This window comes from Monodon monoceros, unplaced genomic scaffold, assembly GCF_005190385.1.
Source record: "Monodon monoceros isolate NGI ecotype Baffin Bay Population unplaced genomic scaffold, NGI_Narwhal_1 Super_Scaffold_9, whole genome shotgun sequence".
Lineage (NCBI taxonomy): Eukaryota > Metazoa > Chordata > Mammalia > Artiodactyla > Monodontidae > Monodon > Monodon monoceros.
In genome coordinates this window covers 9714821-9734513 of record NW_021703786.1, presented here as the reverse complement: position 1 = coordinate 9734513, position 19693 = coordinate 9714821, and the positions used below count along the sequence as shown (strand labels likewise).

The 19693-nt window shown below is 35.3% G+C and overlaps 1 protein-coding gene across 8 annotated transcripts in view; it reads left to right on the top strand.

Annotated features, from left to right (window-relative positions):
* Positions 1-19693, top strand: part of BCAS3 (BCAS3 microtubule associated cell migration factor) — a 578108-nt gene that overhangs the window by 245441 nt on the left and 312974 nt on the right. For all 8 annotated transcript variants that reach the window (XM_029211565.1, XM_029211568.1, XM_029211573.1 and 5 more), the window contains 3 exons: positions 10978-11102; positions 13094-13259; positions 15229-15329. In XM_029211565.1, coding sequence (XP_029067398.1) covers positions 10978-11102; positions 13094-13259; positions 15229-15329 — 392 coding nt within the window. The remainder of the gene's footprint in view (positions 1-10977; positions 11103-13093; positions 13260-15228; positions 15330-19693) is intronic.

Sequence of the window (19693 nt, the reverse complement as noted above, 5' to 3'; positions counted from 1 at the left end):
ACACAAATTCTTAATACCTGAATATGATAATTTGAGTTGCATTTGTTAATTCAGACCATTTAAATTCCCTGTACACTCTTACTCACACGCTCTCTTCCTCCTTCGAGTCACGCCCTTTAAAACTACAGCTGCGGGATTTTGGAGAGGAGCGGAAAGTCATAGGTGAAGACAGCTGGATCATGGACTTGGCCTTTGTGACTTTATATTTTCATTCTTTCCCTACTGAGGAAAGATGAAGCGGGCACATTTCAAAAGAACAGCTGACACCACCCATGCAAAGTCAGTAGTTACGTCAGTCACTCTAATTCGTTGGAGTTTGTGGCTTTTCTTTTACATGTATGTGGCAGAGGTCCAGTTTGTCGGAACGAGTAAGAAGTGGGTGAGTACAGATTGGGACCGTGCCAAATGTACGTGCTGAAGCGGGTCCTCACCCTGTTTCCCCAACCCCTGTTTTCTCCTTGAGCTGCGTCAGCCCGTAGATCCTTATTTGGCTAAAGAAGGATGGCTTGTAACTCACACAACCGAGTTATGTTGTGAACAGTGAGGACTGTGTTGTCTTTAAACTTGACCACACTGCTGTTTAGTGCAGGCCTGTTTGCTACAGTGTCTGGAGGGTTAACAGTGCATTTTGAGATTGTGAGGTTGTGGAAATCTTGTTGGTAACATGCTGCTACTGTCCGGGAAGGAAAATCTACGATATTTAAAAAAAAAAAAAAAAAAAAAACACCAAAAACTTGTGTTTAATTTGTTTGGCTAATATGTTTCTTTTTTATATATAAGGAAATTTAAACTTGGAAAAAGGTATTTACTAGCTCTGTAGGTGGGAACATCAGCTGATCTTTCGAAATGTAGAAACTTAATTTTGTTTCATTTTTGTTTGATTTTGGGGGTCAATCAGAAGCCTTTTAAGTCATAAAGGATTAAGATAAAACTTTCAAATTCTTTACAGTGAATCAGTTGTATTCGGATATTTGGAATGAGGTGGGAGACTGTCTGGCTTCTATGCAATATATGCTAAAGAGCGACTCATGCCCAGACGTTCCAGACAAGTGCTTCTGTCAGAATCGTTTGAACTATTTGATTAATTCAGGTGTCTGCCTAAGGAAGAAAATGAAAGGGAGTTGGGTAGTATGTGCCAACAATAACTTCTTCATTTTGGTGGTTTTTTGTGGGCATACGGAAATGTGTTGAACTTTCCATTTTCTGATCCTTTTTTTATGGCGTCACGGTGCTGTTGAGACATTGGAGTCTTCACGTGGTCACACTTATTTAAAATGGTGTTTCTCAAAGTTCCGGGTGAGCTCCAGTAACATTTTGTTTCTGATGTAATTAGTGAATCATGAAATCAAGACAAGGGGATCATGGCTAACTTTTTTTTCATTAATGAAATAGAATATAATAGAATGTAATTTCGCTACTGGTTCTGCAAACTAACAGCCTTGGCATTATCTAGGAGCTTGTTAGAAATATAGAATCCAAGGCCCCACTCAGACCTATCTACCCTGTCATTATATGCAACAATCTTCACTGTAACTAAATCCCAACATTAATGTTTACAAAACGTTGAAATAGAGAATAATAAAGTTGATTACACACCAAAAAAACCCACATTCATTAAATTGTTTCAATTTGTGTGTGTTCATGTACATACCAGCTTACACGCTAATACATTTGTCTCTTAGTATCCAAAGGGGGTTGGTTCCCACCCTGTGCCAAAATCGTGGATGCTCAAGTTCCTTATATGAAATGGCCTAGTATTTGCATATAACCTACACACATCTACCCATATATTTTAAATCATTTCTAAATTATAAATAGTTGCTGGTGCACAGCAAGTTTTGTGTTTTGGAACTTTCTTTTTTTTTTTGATCTATATTTGTTTGTGGATGTGGGCCCTATGGATATGGAGGGCCAACTGTATATTTCTGTGGGTCATAGTCAAAAACTTTTTGAAATACATTGTTTTAGATGTGGATGATGACATCTGAATGATGACATTTCTCTGATTGTGGTCTTATCATTAACTGTGGGAGAGATTTCCTTGCTTTGTATTGACATCATCTCTAAAGTTTTCTTTTCCAATATTTCTGTCTTCCAACTCACTCTTTCTTCTAATAGTATCTTGCTTTTCTGTTCCCTTTTTCATATCTTCTGTTCTTTAGTCCTCAGAATTGTACTCAGTTTTGTGAATATGTTCAGTTCACTGGGAGATTGGTGCTAATAAGCATGATTTTTCTTTTTTAATGTTCCTAGCACCAAAGTTGAAGAAGAAAATTACCAAGTTATGCAGTGCTCTTTCCTTCTCAGTTTATTATGTCTTCCTTCCAAATGTCAGATGCAACAGCGATATTTTGTTCTGTGTGCAAATATGCATAGCATGTCTTAAGTGCTGTGAACAGAATATTAAGAAGTATGTGTAACATTGAAGTCTGCCTTTGTATCCCCAGCTGTATTTAAAGCAAGCAGTTGTGGCTTTAGTTTCCTGTATTCCAACCTAGCTCAGTGTAGGCCAGATAGAGGAAGCTAACCTCTTCTATCATTATTAAGAGTAATGCTAATTTCCTGGAATGTGACCCTAAAATGGAAGTAAATCATACCACAGACTTGGTTTTAGTGTAAGTTCCTTTGACCAGCAATATGCAGTTCAACTTACTGTAATTAAGCAGCTTAGAAAATATGTACTTTCTTTCTGTGGCTCTGAGACTACAACTGGTGAACAGCAAACAATGCTTATCAAATTTTTATTGAGTCCCCTTTCGCTAGTTTTAAACATTTCGTGTCACACAACCACACATCTATCGCTACTGGTCCCACTCTTTTCTCCATCCAGTTATTCCATTTAACTTGTACTTTGTTTTAAAGGGCCTCTGAAGTGGATTTTATTTTATTTTACCTTAGGAACCCTACAGGGGTGCTCCAGAAAAGGGGGAGAAATAGAACATTTTGAAATCTCTAACCCTATGAAAATCAAGGGCCTTGTTACTGCACATCATTCTATTTATTGGTTATATCAGACTTGTTAGTATCTATGGCAGGATTGCAAACGATTACTAATTTTTTAATTTATTTTATCCATACTCTTTAACAGTATAATAAACATGTATTTGTTAATGTTACATGAGTTTTCCTCTAATTTTTTGTGCATTTTCCCCCCTTTTCCATGAAGGCCTTATCTGTTTGGAGCGGGGTGTTTTTCCATAAAAGCTCCATGGTGAGTCCCAGTTCAGTCCAGCATGCCTAATTCATTTGCTGTACTCTCAGAAAGTAACTCTGTTTTGTACTTTGTTTTCAGTTGCATGGCCTGATCACAGATAGATGCACCGAATTACTGAGTAATTTGTAGATGGGACGTGAATGTTGGTGTTTAAGCTTTAAAAGATTAGTTTTCTTGGTTTCACTTCATTTCTTGAAAAGTCACATAAAAAATCATAGATTAATATTTAAAAAAATAGAAATTAGAAGAATTCTCATAATAATGCTAGTATATATCAAAGACAAAGGCTAACACCCAAGTTTAAAGCTTTGAGTATTTTAGTGATAGAAATTCCCTACATGACATGCTGAACATTTGCAGACAAGATTTATTTTGAAATGTAAATATATTTAAGGTATACTAAAAATACCCTATAAATTTTTACTGCATTTTATTTGGTGCCAAAGGAACAAGAGTCAGTTCTGTTTTGAATAGTTTAGGTAGTTATGGAGCTACATGAGGAAATTTGTATTTCATATAAAACCTCCTAAGTAACTTATTATTTCGAGTTATTAGCACCTCCCCACCATAACTTATTTAGTAAACTCTTATGTAAGACTGCATAAAATACAGCTTTTGTCAGTCTTAGACATGGTGATCATAGAAAAGAAACAGTATGTTTAATACTTTTATGTAAAGGTATGAAATAGAATATATTTAGAACCTGGTATAATATGTTTAGCACAATATTTAAGAGTCAGGGGACTTCCCTGGTGGTCCAGTGGTTAAGGCTTCACCTTCCAGTGCAGGGGGTGCAGGTTCGATCCCTGGTCGGGAAGCTAAGATCCCACATGCCTCATGGCCAAAATACCAAAACATAAAACAGAATATTGTAACAAATTCAATAAAGACTTTAAAAATGGTCCACATCAAAAAAAACTTTAAAAAAAAAAAAAAAAAAAAGAGGGTTCCAGAATCAGACTGCCTAGGTCTTAAATCCCAACTTACTTACTGCCTATATGATCTCGGGCAATTTTCTAAAACCTCTTTATCTTAGTTTGCTTATCTCCATTAAATGGAGTTACCAAGTAGCACCTACCTCATAGGTTTATTATGAGGAGTTAATGAACCGACAATATAAATTGCTTAGAACAGTGCCTGGCACATAATAAGAGCTCAGTAAATGCTTGCTGCTACTGCTATGATTTCTTTTCTGCTTTAAGGGGAAAATTCCATTTTTGAAAAGTAGTTTCTTTAAGTTAGATCATGGTTTTGTTTTTCGTTTTTGTTTTTGTCTGTTTTGCTTTTAAGAGTGAGTGAGTCCAAAAAGAAGTTTTGGTTAATGTAAGTTATATCAATTTTATAAATTTAGTCAGAATACATGTATGTGCAGTTCTCATAACTGCTCCTGGGACTTGCTCATACTGTCCCATTACACTAGGAGAAAACCTTCCAATCATTTTTCTCTTGGACAAAAAGAAACTTAAAAATTTGACACAGACTAATTTCAGTGTTCATATTGCCACAGGAACATCTGAAAATGTCATTGTCGTATTAGAATAGGGTGATAAATCATCATAAAAATTTCCTCTTAGAAATGCAGCATCAAAATTAGGATATAGATTGTGAAACTATTGTAAACAAAATCAGGGTATACAGGAATAAAAATTCCCTGAAAGTCAACCTTCATTCTTTGTGTTAACCGGATTTCTTCCAAAACAAATAAAATACATGGATCTTACTCAGGAGCTTGTAGTGAACAGTTGATTTTTAAATGCCAGATTCAACATATGCCAACATTTCTTTGTAGACGCAATTTAGAATTAAATTCCATCTTCGGATAAATTTCTCATTCTAAGTACAAAGAAAAAAGTTTTAGTATGTTAATAAAGATTGAAGTTTTAGCGTAGAAGTAAAGATAGAATGACAAACATTGTATTTGAAATAAGAAAAGCCCATGCCTTCAACAGCTTATGTGCTCCTCAAATTTAAGCAAAAGTACTTGTCAACCAGAAATGATTTGAGGTTGAAACAAGATTAAAAGAGCCAGATTAAAGAAAGGGATATATGAAATATAGTAGACTTTTAAATCATTGCTTGTCTTTTAGAAGACTGCTTTGTGGTTTGTTTGATGCCATCGTTAGCTCACAAGAAACTCGTTTTTAGTCACTTATACTAGCCTAAAAGAGCCTCCTTTAAAATACGTTCCTTTACTGGTGGTGCATGTTTTTCCCATTAAGATCTTAATGAAACCTCAAATTAAGGCAGCAAAATGACTATAAATTTGACAACTTCTTCCATGTTGTTTATAAGAGCTTCTTTGTTTTAAGAGTTTTTACTATTTTTTCATGCTATTTATTTTAGCATTCAACCTGAGAATGTTTTTATTTACTGTTTGAAATAAAACATTATGCTAAATAAAGTTATTTATTTCATCAGGGTTATAGGACTTCCAGTATAGGATAATATTTGTATTTTGGAAGAATATGAACATTTTTATAGTTCCTCTTAAAATGTTATGTAAGTTTCATACAAATTTTTTTTATAAATTTTCATTTGAAACATTTATATTTAGCTAAGATTTTGCTTTTGTTTGATCACAGTTTCTACTAATTCTTCATTCTTTGATAAACTGTTTTAATTATTCAAATTCAGGCAGTTTCAGATGAGTCAGTTTCTAATAATATCTTTTCCTTTGACAACCAAATAAGCTTGTTGGAAAGTTAACTATGCAGACCATCTTCGACACTTTAGCCATTTTCTACATTCTGGAGATTATGTATTCTCTAGGATTTATGAATTTAAATAATGGCATAAAATGATGTAAGAATCACACACATGATACAGTTTTTAATGCAGAAATTTTAAGAGAAATAGCCATTGTGAAATTTTAAAAATGAATTTTGCTTTCAATATTACAAATAAGTAACAAGTTTTTATCGAGCTCCTAGTCGGCATGTAGTATCATGTTTAAACTATTGCTATTTTTGATTTTCTTAGCAAAAGAAAAAATATATGCACAACAGTGTAGACAAGAGGGTCCATTTGACTATATCTTTGTAATGTATAAGGTTAATTTTAAAGAAGAGTTAAAACTTACATGTCAAATTATGTTTAAAGTTTTAATTAACACCGAGTCTTCAATCTGTTTATAAATAGCTAATTTAAATTAATCTTGTTATTCTGAGAATATTGAAAAAAATAATATAATAATATAATTTCCTTTTTAGAAGCAAAGACTTATATGGAGAGGAGAATCTTACCTGGCAGGTTTACAGAAATCTCATATCTTTAAGAATAATTTGTGATAGAATAATTTTAGATATATTATCAATATCTTTTTAAAAAATAAATACTTTCATTTTCCCTCTTAGTTTTTATTTTAGAATACACAGTTGAGAATGAGAGAAAACTGCTGCATTCCTTTTGAAAGCCCAGTCATAGTGAGGAGCATAAAGAAAAGTTTTTCTTCCTTAACACAAAGACGTAATACCACTTGTAATTCTTACATCAATATTGTGTCTAAGATTTAAACTGAAATATTGACTGTACCCTTATGTTTTAGAGAAGGAAAGAAAACGGTGCTTCTATCTCAGTTTAGCTCTTTTCCATGCTTGTGTCCTAAACAAGGCACTGGACCTCATTGTTGCTTTTCATGCCATCCACAGATTCACCACTTGTATCCTATTTTATAGAACATAGTAAAATTATCCAGATAGACATAATTTTTCTATAATTTTAAAGCCGATATCGTTAGAGTTTTGCTTTTTTTTTTTTTTTTTTCTGTTTGCAGTAGAGTGTGGAGGAAAAAAAAACAGGCAAGAGAAATTCAATATGTTTCTCTGACTGAATTATATAATACGGAAAAAGCCGATGGGTAACTTCAATAGTCTTCGTAAATATTTTTAAAGATGTCATCATGTTAATGTCCGTAGAACATCTGATGGCATTAAAAATGATTCTCATTCTATGGTTAGATGGTTAGGTCTCCCAGAAGAAATGACAAAATGTTAAACTCCTGAGTTTTAATTCAGCACCTTATTTGTTGTTGTTTTTTTCATCGTACATTAATTTTACTTTTGATTATGTTGTCTCTTGTATCAAGTTTAGTAAATGTGATGTTTTCTGATGTGGCGAAGGTTGAATTCATTCCATAGTTCTTTATGTTTTGCTCACAAGTTAAGGCAAATTTTTCTTTTAATTTTTGAACATGGGGTTATTTATGGCTCAGGAGGGTAAAGAGCGGGAGTTCTCAGTGGAAAGGAGTCCACCAGCACTATCAGTATGTTTTGTACTCATTTATAACCACAACACAGTTGAATTTCTGGACCCCCATATACATTGAAAATTTTTGTTTTTTATATCAATTATTAATTTAATAAATTAATAAACACCCAGAGGTATTCGTTTATACTTGCAAATGTCTTGTAATAGGATTTATTGTCTCTTTCAGAGGATAAAGGGAGATATTGAGAGGAAGAAAGAAAAAAAGGCTAGTACTGGAATGCTTTCCTAAAATGGTTGGGTCACCAGTCTATAAGTGAGCATGATTTGCAAGGCTAGCACTTTTCTCTTTTGTTCCTTTCACGTATGTATCATTTTTCAATGTTTTATCTTTCTGCCGACAAAAGGTGATTTTGCAATAGAAATATTCTGGGTCATTGTGGAAAAAGTTCAATTCTGCTTCCACCCAACATTCCTGGTCTTGGTCTTTTAAAATTTTAGGATAAAGGGCAAATTGAATCAATGTTAAATTTTCTCCCTTTGGGTATTTTGTATAGAAAATACTTTAATAATAATAATCTTTTCTTTAGATTATTTCTCCTTTTTATTTTTCTGAAAATCTTGTACACATAAGCACATATTTTAAATTTCTATTTTGCTTAAATACCACAGTCATTCCAAAGGTAGGTTGATGATAGAAATAACTTGTTATGAATATGTTCACCAAATATGCTAAATACCCAATACACAGCACTGTGTCATGCAGGAGGTAGCAAGTTATTTTCAGGGATAAAAACCTTTTAATTACTTATTAAACACAAACTTGTACTAATGTGATTTATGAAGGCCCTATCAGAAGAACAAGAAGAAATAATGAAGTATAAGAATAAAAGTGAACATTTTTTCATAATTTTAAGAATACTTTTAACCTAAGATACTTATTCTCTGCAGGAGATAATGAGTTTATGTAAATTGATACTGTGTTGGTGCTTTTTAGTTGTGTGTTCAGAAGCTGAGTTATGTATAACATTAAAGAAGCCTAAAAGACTTTAGCTTTTGACATTAACTGATTAGACTGTAAGCTAATAAACACACAAAATATATATATTTGCTTGGCTAAAGACTAAATTGATTATTATATTACAAAGGTAGCTAAGTGGCCCAGTAGCAACTTTTAAAATCTATTTAGGATGCATTCCGTAGATGCACCATAGACTCTCTTAAGAAGTGGCATGCTACTTGTTTTCTGTCTTGTTGCTTACCACATGATTTAAAAACAAAAACAAAAATAGCATTCATTAATTTGCAAAGAACTTTGAACTTGTACATTTTGTGGGATCATTGTTGCTTGATGATGATTCTAGTAAAAACATAGTCACACAGTTGAAACACCTTTCAAAAAATTTTGGAATGTTTTTTTCCTCTCTCCTCTGCCTTCCAGCCTCCAAAAACTGACCAATGGAAGTTAAAAGATGCTAGTTACAGGAACTTACAGCATTTCAGTGATGGAAATAAAGGCTTTGAAGGAAAATTTACATTCTAAGGTAGTACAACAGAGAGCATCATAACCAGAAAGAACAATTCTGGTGCCGGTTACCCAGAAACCAAGGGAAGGTGCTTGTTTGTTCAGGTGTAGGTTGAGGGGAGTCTTCTCTTCTGTTGGTTTTGCAAAGGTTATTGCAGCTGTGGCAAATGCAGCAAGGAAAATGTGAAATTGTTGGTAGAAACAGATGCATTTTCTTACAGAAACTTTTAATAAAAAAACTGTCATTTTATTCCCTATCAGTGGAAGTCTGACTGTGACTAGTGTTCGTGATTTAGGCATGGATGTGATTTTTGTGGGTAATAACTTGTGTTTAAGAAATGTTAATGATGGAAAGAAGAGGCCTTTGCATATATGGCAATGTGCATTACATGAATTTGGTCAAAGGCAGAGAGACCAAGCAGAGTGGTTTCTGATCCAGACTTTTTGCTTTCCCTACAAGGAAGGCATCAAAACAGAAGGCTCAGGAAATAAAATATGTGAGAGACTATTTCAGGTGTCATAACACCTGGAAAATGAGATTGCCAAAGTGAAGTCTGATTTTTTGAAAATTAGTTGAAGCCTGTGTGCTATACAGGAGATAGCGTTGAGTTCTGTGATATGGGAATTCACAGCGCTTTCTACACGTTACCTAATACAGTGGTTCTTAAACCTGAACGTGTGCCAGAATCTCCTGGAGGGCTATTAAAAACACAGATTGTCATGCCCCACCTCCAGAGCGGGGTGTGGCCTGATGAATATTTGCATGTCTAAGAGGTTCTCAGTGCTACTAGCCAGGGACCACACTTTGAGAACAAATAAAATGCTGTAAACCTTAAAATAACCCTAAGAGGTAGGCATTGCTGTCTTTCTGTTTTATATATTTTATATATTAGTTGTCTGAGCACTGAGAGGTTAAATAACCTAATCAAAATTCACACAGGTAAAAAAGTGGCAGCACTGGGATTCGGATTTTTCCACCTGGCTCCAAAACCCAGTCTTTCTCTGTCTAACCGTACTTCATTAAAAGATAAAGAGATAAAGGATAGTGAGCAAACGAAGGTAGAAATAATGTTATTTGACATTGGAGACTGACTAGCAGCGGCGAAACATTATTCTTGTGCTCCGACTGGGCTGTGATCTTGACCAGTGTACAGCGGGGTTATTTCCTGGTCTACGAGTCAGAGACAATAATACACCATTTCTCTAAGGTGCCTGACAAAATTGTTAAGGAACTTTGGGGCAGTCTTTGACAAATTGGGAGAGAAGAGAGATACAGGATTTGCAAGAATATGAAAGGTTGATATCAGAAGTCAATGGTATTAGAAGCTGAAAGCTGATTTGGGGAAAACAAAGAGGACAGCAAGTACTTTTTTATGGTAGTTATGTGAAGTAGCAGGAGTTACTTAATGTGTCTTCAAACATAGGAGAAGCAGAATAAAAATTGACCTATCATCTTCACAAATCCACAAAGAAAAAATAAACAAGAAATAGGAAGATCAGTGACTGTAATCGCCCTAGATCTTTAGGTCTACTCACCAGACGTTGTCTAACCATACATATATGTCTGAGAGCATTGTCAGGATTCCATTCTGTATCATCTCGTGTTTTCATACATGCTGTCTCCATTCAACTGTATTGTCAGTCCCATATTTTACATATTGAAGTGAACTGATAAACTATTCTATTATTATGAGATGTTTTTGCTGGTTCTACTGTTCCACTTTGAAATATCCAGGGAAATGTTATCTATCTCAAATGGGTTGACTTGGATTTTGCCAGCACATTCTTCAAAAAGAAGCTAATTTTTCTTGGTCTAAGTTGCTATTCCGATAATACTCTGGAGCTTTGAACCAGTTTTACTTTTACTGCAGATCACAGTCTCACAACCACCAGTTATACTTACGGCAAAATGCATGTCCACATGGGAGCGTTTGAATACTTAGGGGCAAATTTTAAGGGAAATATGTCATTTTATCAAGGACCATGATTTTATCATGGTAATTTTTCTTTTTTTACTATCATTTTATTTTTTAAGCAAAGTTAAACCACCTCCACAAATTTCACCCAGCAAATCAATGGGCGGAGAATTTTGCGTGGCTGCGACGTTTGGGACATCCCGATCGTGGTTTGCAAATAATGCAGGTCTGAAAAGAGAAAAAGGTACGTATTTTTATTGAAGTTAAACTTGCCATTTGTAATTTTTGTTTCTTGAGGAAAATTCAGAGCAGTTCTCTTTGAATAATCTTGAGCCCAACAATAGAAAAAAATTTTCCCACTCAGCATGTCTCTCCTCAGCTATTCAAGTCTCAAGAAGACAGGCTATCCTCTCACTGTAAATGTGGAATAAATTGCCCACTGAGTGTTTTTATTTTGTTTTGCTGGTGACAATATACAGGTGTTCTCAGTGCTGTCAATTCCATACCATTATATGTAGCTTTTACATTTTTCTCAAACTAATTTCATGCCATTGTCTATAAAGTGTGGAGAGGAAAAACGTTGTTATCCCTATTTTAGAGATGAAGAATTTGAGATCAGTAAGTTTAAATAATTTAGCTAAGATCACTAGTTAGTAGGTTATGGTATCAGAGTTTGAACCCAGGTTTTCTAATGCTAAATCTGTCCTTAAAAAGTAATCTACAACAGCTCTGCCATGTTATAAATTAAAAGATAAAAACAGGCTCCCACTCAGAAATAAGAATCATCTTTTATGGTGACCGTTGTCCCTTTGAACTTATATAGTGTTGTTGTTGTTTTTTTTTAAATCTCTCCTTTGACCACCAGAGTCAACTTATATAATTACTCTTTTAGTATGTGATTCCTCATTGTTTCTGTTTAGAAAAGAGTGCCTGCATTCGTGGACCAAGTGTTTAACTTTGAGTGTTAAAAATTTCCTCTTATTATTTCCTCTTATTATTAAAGTAGGTCAGAAACCGAGTTGTTAGCGAGGCACTTTTCTGACAGGTTCCACAGGCTGTATTGTTCTTGGCAAAATGGCTCTCCCTTACGCTTAATACTGGCAGTCAGACGTCAGCCCTTTCCCTTGTTATCGCCTTTCAGTGGCCCTTTCCTTGGAAATAGGATCCCAGGCACAGCAGGCTCTTTACCTAAGTGGGAGAGGATACAGTAAAGTATGCAAGCCTTCCATTTTCTTATCCCATCTTTATTTTTTTGTTACCTCCTCAGCTTTAATGATGCTATCGAAATGACTTTTTGTTACTAGTTAAAACCCTCTGTGAAGCTCGATTTCAAATGCTTCTCGCTTCTGTTCTAATTACCCTTTTAACTTGCTACCCCTTTATGTCCCACTACTGGTCATTAGCCATTTTCTCAAAGCAGCTGTAATCCAGTCTTCTGGCATAGAGATAAGGTAACCCACCCAGCATTCATGAGGGATTTTATATGCTCCTAGGTTTACTGTAAAACCCAAGATAGAGGACTAAACCTGGTTTGGTAGTGAGGACATGTGTACTCCTTATAAAGTCATTTGATTAGATCCATATTCAGCACCTGACCTCAAACTATGACGGGTCTTCATTTGCCGTGGGAGGAAAGAAGGAAGAGGATTGAGAGGAAAGAAGGACAAGGATTTGGGGGAGGAGGACGTGTGTGTGTTTTTCATTTGTCTGTTTGTTTTAATCCAGAAATTTAAAGGAGGAAGTTTTCTGAGAGAGAGTAGATGAGAAGTTAGGCTGATTTAGGCAAAGGGTCTCTCCTGCAGTTGAGTTGGTGCATCCAGCGTAACTAGATCTTAGTCCATACAGGGTTCCTTTTCTGTCAGTCCTTCCCTGTCCCACCTGATACCGTTCATTTTTCGTAATGTGGGACAAATTACTACACTGCAGGCAAATACAAAAGACTGTATAATATTGTTTGAGCATACTAGAGTATTGAGTATATTTATGTCATTCTTGAAATAAATTGCTTAAATTTAAAAACATTTTGATAGCATAGAACTTTTCATATTCGTTAGCATCTACTTATAAGAGACAATTTTTAGGCAAGGAGCAGGCACCATGTGAAAAAGTTCCTGCCTTCTTATTTTCTCTCAGCAACCTCAGGAACGGACTGAAGGGTCAATAACTTGTAAAAATGATGCTGTGCTCCTTTTATGCCAATATCACATATCCAGGATCTGTTTTCCTGTTTTGTAGATCAGTCCAAACAAGTTTTAGTTGAATCCCTCTACATTATTAGCTGCTACGGGAACTTAGTGGAGCACATGATGGAGCCACGACCGCTTAGCACTGCACCCAAGATCAGCGATGACACCCCACTGGAAATGATGACATCTCCCCGAGCCAGCTGGACTCTGGTTAGGTAGTATCTCTTTTTGTTTTTTTGTTTTTTGGGGTTTTTTTAACAGCTTTGTTGAGATATAAAATATTAAAAGTGTACAATTTGGTAAGGTTTGACGACGTATGTATACAGCTGTGAAATCATCCCCATAAGTAACATTATATATATATCCATCACCTCAAATGTTTTCTTACGCCTCTTTCTAATCTCTCACCTGCCCCCCTTTATCCCTACTTCACCCACTGAGCCCCAGGCAAGCACTGGTCTGTTCTCTGTCACTATAGATCAGTTTATAATTTCTAGAATTTTATATAAATGGAATCAGAGTGCATAGTCTTTTTGTCTTTTTTCTCCCAGCAAAATTATTTTGATTTATCCCTGTTGTGTTTTTTTATAATTCATTCCTTTTCTAATTGAGATATAATTTACATGTAATACATATAATACAATTCACCCACTTAAAGTGAATTTTCACTAGGTCGTGCATCCATCACCACAATCAATTTTCATCACCCCCCAAAGAAATCCCGTACCCATTAGCAGTCATCCCCTCCCCGCCCCCATTTTGCTTCAACCCTTCAGCCCTAGGCAACCACCAGTTTATCTCCTGTCTCTGGATTTGCCTACTCTGGACATCTCATATAATTGGAATCATGCAAAATGTGACCTGTTGCATCTGATTTCCTTTACTTAGTATAATGTTTTTAAGGTCCATCCATGTTGCAGCATGTAGCAGAACTTCATTCCTTTTTTATGGCCAAATAATATTCCATTGCATGGATATACCACATTTTGTTTATCCATTCATCAGTTGATGGGCATTTCCACAGTTTAGTTGTCATGAATTATGCTCCTGAGAATATTCATGTACAAATTTTTGTGTGGTCCTATGTATTCAGTTGTCTTTGGTGTATGCCTTGGAGAAGACCTCCCTTTGAACTTCTTTCTCCTCGCATCTTTGAGTTACCTTTTCTAGGACTTGTTTTTTTTTTCCTATCCCACATAAAGAGCTTTAGTGCTTCCCCTATTTCCAGTCTCATGCTCACTGCAAGTAGAAAGTACATTGAGATAGCCATTATGGGGAATGGAAACTAATATAAATAGATTGGAAGGTTTCCTTTAAAGTGATTCCCCAAGATATAATGGCTTATCACTATAAAAATGTTTATTAACAATTAGAGTCCTTCTCAAAAGAACATAATCATTAGAACCTTTGTAATCTAGTATAAAGATGGAGAAATAAGATCTAGGATAAAATCCGTTCAATATAGTGTACAATAGTATAGGAGGACCTATAGGACCAAAAAATTGGTCCTGACATGTATGGAAGAAAACAGACAAAAATGGATATGAAAATGATCTCTCTCCTTATGACATTTTAAAATATTCTTATATTGATTTTTGGAGGCTCTACCATTCTTTACTAGTACTTTACTGCACTGAATTGATCTGATCAATATCTTATTTATCAAGCTTTTAGGAATGGGCAGATCTAATTAAAATTACTGCACCATCATTGAAATAAGTGGCTTATTTTGGCATTCAGATGCTAATTAGGTCTTTAATAAGCCAACCATTAACTGCGTTTTTTTAAGCCATTTTTATCTGCTTTTATTTTATTTTAAAATGTATACATATTCTAAGAATAGAGAGCTCTAACAAGTGTCAGAAATTAGGTAAAAATTAGTTGTGACATTTGAATTCCACACTTCCTCTCTGTTCAATGTTTTGAATGTCTTGTCTATTGTATTGAAGGGTCGTCTGCTTTAAACTAATATTGGCTGTATGTAATTTGTATGACTCACTGCCACCTTTTATTCTTTCTAAGCAGATGGCCTTATGTTTCAGGTTTCAGCACTCCAACAAGTTCATTTTAATGATTACAAAGATAGTGTGAGTTTATATCAATGTCTGTAAGTGGTGACAGTGATGGTGATTTACATCCCATCTATTAAGCCTGAATATTAATATTCTTCTGCTGTTTCCTTAGAACTCCTCAATGGAATGAATTGCAACCACCATTTAACGCAAACCACCCTCTGCTCCTCGCTGCAGATGCAGTACAGTATTATCAGTTTCTGCTTGCTGGCCGTGAGTAGTTCTCATTTTTTTTCCTTCCATAGAGTATTTTGAGCTTTCATTTTAAAATGCTGACTTTTAATGCGACCATGCATATTACCACTGGTCCATAGGCCAGAGGCCATAAGTAATCAGACTGAGGCAAGTAAGATATTTAATACAAATGTATACCATAAGCTTTAGCACACATTAAGTATGCCTCTAGCTGTTCACATTCCCTGGCCGTGAGATATCTGGTGGGCTCAAAATTTCTTTTAAAAAATGAGGATACTAGGATATAATAAAGTTTCATGAAATTGGAATTTATTTCTGACATGAAAAAAGTTAAGCACTTTTCATTGTGAAAATTGTATCAGCAGGCTTTTCGCTTTGTAGAATTTTACTTGCAATAATGAAGTAGTGATTCCAGCTCCATCAGGATTTTGTTTGTTTACTTTTATACCTAAGCCCTAACATTTGTAGAGATTGATCTCGATTCTTTTTTTACTTAAGGAGAAAAAACGTAGATTGAACTAGAAACAGCCTTCTTTGTAGGTGAGGCCTGAAAAGATAATTTAATATTTATTATCCAGTTTATGGTCATAGAATTAAAAATTCTTTACAATTATAATTCAGTTTTGTAGAATTCACTGGATCCTTAATTTTACTTGATGGCTCTGAGTACTGCATGTTTTTAAGAAACTTTCTAAAAATCAACAGACATGTTTTTAATGGAGTTTTGTTGAATCAGACTTCATTTCTTGCCTAGCTGTATTATGCAGCATGAAGTAAAATATTTGTGAAACAATTTTATTTTATGTTTATAGTGTGTTATATGTTATACTGGAGACAGAAAGTGTATTGACTTTGCTCTAAAGTTACGAAACTCTATAATTGTAACAAATAGTTGACAGTCTCATTCTCTTGTATAATAGAACTCACTGATTCTTCTTCTTCATGTATTTATTGAGTGACTTCTATGTGTCAGGAACTTGTGGTTTAAATGAGAATAGTATGTTGCTTCTGTCCTCAATGAATTCAGTATCTAATTCAGGAGACAGGAGTTAAAAGATAAAAGGAAATGAGGCAGGTGCATCAGTGAAGGGTTATACATTGAATTATGAGGGCAGTGACTTAAGTTGCCAAAGCCTTCACAGAGGGATAATAGGTAAGTGGTTTTCTGGTTCCAAGAAGCAGAGTACATAAAAGTTGTTAGGGTCTAGGTCATCTAAGCATATATTTAACTCTATCATATGACTTGGAAAATACATGACATTTATGTAATATCAATGTTCACGAGAACATTTCCCCCTACTTCTCAATAGGGGTGAAAATAACTAATTGTTGGATTAAGTGTAGGTAACTTTTTCAGAATTAATATTGGTTTTCTCTGTTTAGTTATTTTGATAGGTCTGCTCAGTAGACAAACAGTAGCAAGTCCCAGATATGTGAGAAAAAAATATGGGGGGAAAATAATAAAAAAGCAACTGTCTCTATTCCTTAATTTTTTTGTTCCAGTGAATTAAGCTGATGGATATGACTTTATTTTAGCAGCTCTACTTGCACGGTTGAAGAACCGCCACTGTAGGCAGTAGCAAGCCATCAGTTGTTTTCAAGCATTGGAACGGCACCATCAGAACTGCATCTTAGAAAGATCACCCTGGCAGTGTTGTAATAAGAGGTTCGGTGGGGGTGGTGGGGGGAGTGGAGTCACAGTGATCCTGGAGCAAGATGAGAGGGCTTTAGTTAAGGCTGTTTACAGAGAAGACAGGACAAACCTGTGAGATGTTGCACAGTTGGACTAGAACAGAATTAGACAATTTGAAAGAAAGGTAGTCACTGATGATTCTATGGTTTCTAAATAAAATACATAATATAATGCATTTTATGTGAGACCTTTTGAATTCCCGATGGACTAGCATTGGGATAAGGATGAAAAGGCCTAGTTTCCAGTTCTAGACCACCTCTCAATAACTTGGAAAATATAAAGTATCAGTAATGATACTTGCTCTTACGAAGGTGTTACTATGGTCAGTGAAGTGATGCTAAAGTCCTTTAAAAACTTTAAAATAATCTATACATTTAAGCATCATTCTGAACCTTTGTTTCTTATCTCAGAAGTGCATATTTTCAAATAATAGACTTCAGGGACTTAACAATGGAATCCCTATTCTGAATATGTGATTTTGGCGATGTTGCCAGATCTGTCATCTAAGTGATAGACTTAATATGTCTGTCATATATCTAACTGACATAATTATTATGTTTCCTCTTATCTAGTGAAATGTTAGTATAGATATAATTTAATAAGTTAAAAAATACCTAAGAGGCAGGTAATTCTGTAATAATTATTATATTGCTTCTTTACATTGACAGTAGAGACACAGATTTAGCCTGGATTTTTAAAGTCATGTTTTCAACATAAAGAAAGGCTATATGGGGCTTCCCTGGTGGCACAGTGGTTGAGAGTCCGCCTGCTGATGCAGGGGACCCAGGTTTGTGCCCCGGTCCGGGAAGATCCCACATGCCGCAGAGCAGCTAGGCCCGTGAGCCATGGCCACTGAGCCTGCGCGTCCAGAGCCTGTGCTCCGCAATGGGAGAGGCCACAGCAGTGAGAGCCCCGTGTACCGCAAAAAAAAAAAGAAAAAAAGAAAGGCTATTTGATTGAGAGTCCTCAACAAGATAGTATATTTCATGACTGAAGCAATTAAATATGCAAAACATGGACATCTGCATCAGAGGAGTAAGAGCTGAAATATAATTGGTAAAAGCAATGCTGGAGCCAGTTTAGAGAGAATGCCTTTGCCTACCCATCTGTTGAGCCCTCTCTGTAAGTTAGAGCCTCGTTAAGAAAACTTTCTTATTACCTTCTTGCTTGACTTTCTCTCCGGTTTCCCTTACTGAAGCCATTTGAAAAGATGACGTGTATACTGTACCTGGTGGCAGGAAGTTTTTGTTTTATTCAACCATATTGAAAATCACTTCTTACTTCCCAACCTGCAAACTGTTGATAAATATATTACTGAAGGTATTTTCAAATATAACCATTTGTAGTAAAAGTGTAATGCAAACTTCACAAACGTTGTCAGTATTTTCTTTGGTTGTATCTGGATCTGTGGATCAAGTGAAGCAGACTTGTACAAACTCCGGAAATTATAATAATAGTGGACAAAGAATAATGTAAATGGAAATGCGAAAGAGACTTTGTCTCAGGGAGAGGAGAGTAGGAGAGCAGGATGTTTAGCAAGGAATCCCCACTCCCCTTTCAGCCCTGTAATCATAATAAATACACCACTAGTTGTAAACAAAGTTCTGCATATGTGGCAAAAGGGTGACTGGTGGTAAGGGAAAGGGAAACCTGCCTGAACGCTAAAGACTTCTTACCTAAATTTAGTGAAGTAAGTTAAAACTCCAAATTTTGTATTAACTGTAGTCACACTTTCTACCCATATTAAATGAATGGAATGATACAAAATTGAGCAATTTGGGTGTATCATAAATTGACTCATAGTAGCCTGCTCCTTACAAGAGCTCCTCACTATGGAGGTAGAAATCACTCCTTTGTCATTAGGAGGATAAGCCATAAGAAACTGCTGTTTAGAATAAGCAAAAAACGTCATATGGTTTGAGTAGATTGACTAGTTTATGTGTGCAAAGTGGATATGCAGATGGTAATCTAATCTTGCTATATAGCTCAGTAAAGGTAAAAGTCAAGAATCTAATATAAAAAAAAAGTTTTGCCTGGGTCGAAATCTTGGGAATCGTTTATAAAAAGATTATAGTAGTGGTGATTAGTGATTTTTGTGCTAACGGTATATTTTCTTCCTTCTGAAAAAAAAAAATGCATGCTATAGTTACCTTTTCTAAAATAGGCTTTTTATTTCAGTGTATTTCTTTGCCAAAAACAAAGATAAACATTAGACGAGACTAACAAATATCAACCAGCTTTGAATGTGATCCGGAGTAGACAATGCTTTTTCTTTAGTCTGCTTCAGAGCTTCCCAAATTGTAAATTAGGAACAGGGCTTACTTGGGAACGTTTTATTTAGGGCAAAAATAATGTTTCCTCCTTTTCTTTCAGGTAATTTGGCAGCAGCAGTATTTTTTAAGTTGCTGACATTAACTAGCTTTGTTGGGGGTAGGTCAGACTTTGAACTTCCAAGATAATCCATGGGTTTGTGAGAAGTTCCTCCCTAAGCTTACTGAATTTTCTTTGTTAAATGGTAACAAAGGATCACTCAACAGAAATATAGCTTTGATACACAATAGAAAGGTGACTGGGATCCATAGAACCCCCTCCCAGTGTTTTATTGGGGATATAATTGTTTTTCTCTACTTATAAAGGCATTATAGGAAAGGTGGGGAAAGCCTTTGACACTAGATGGAAGGGAATGAAG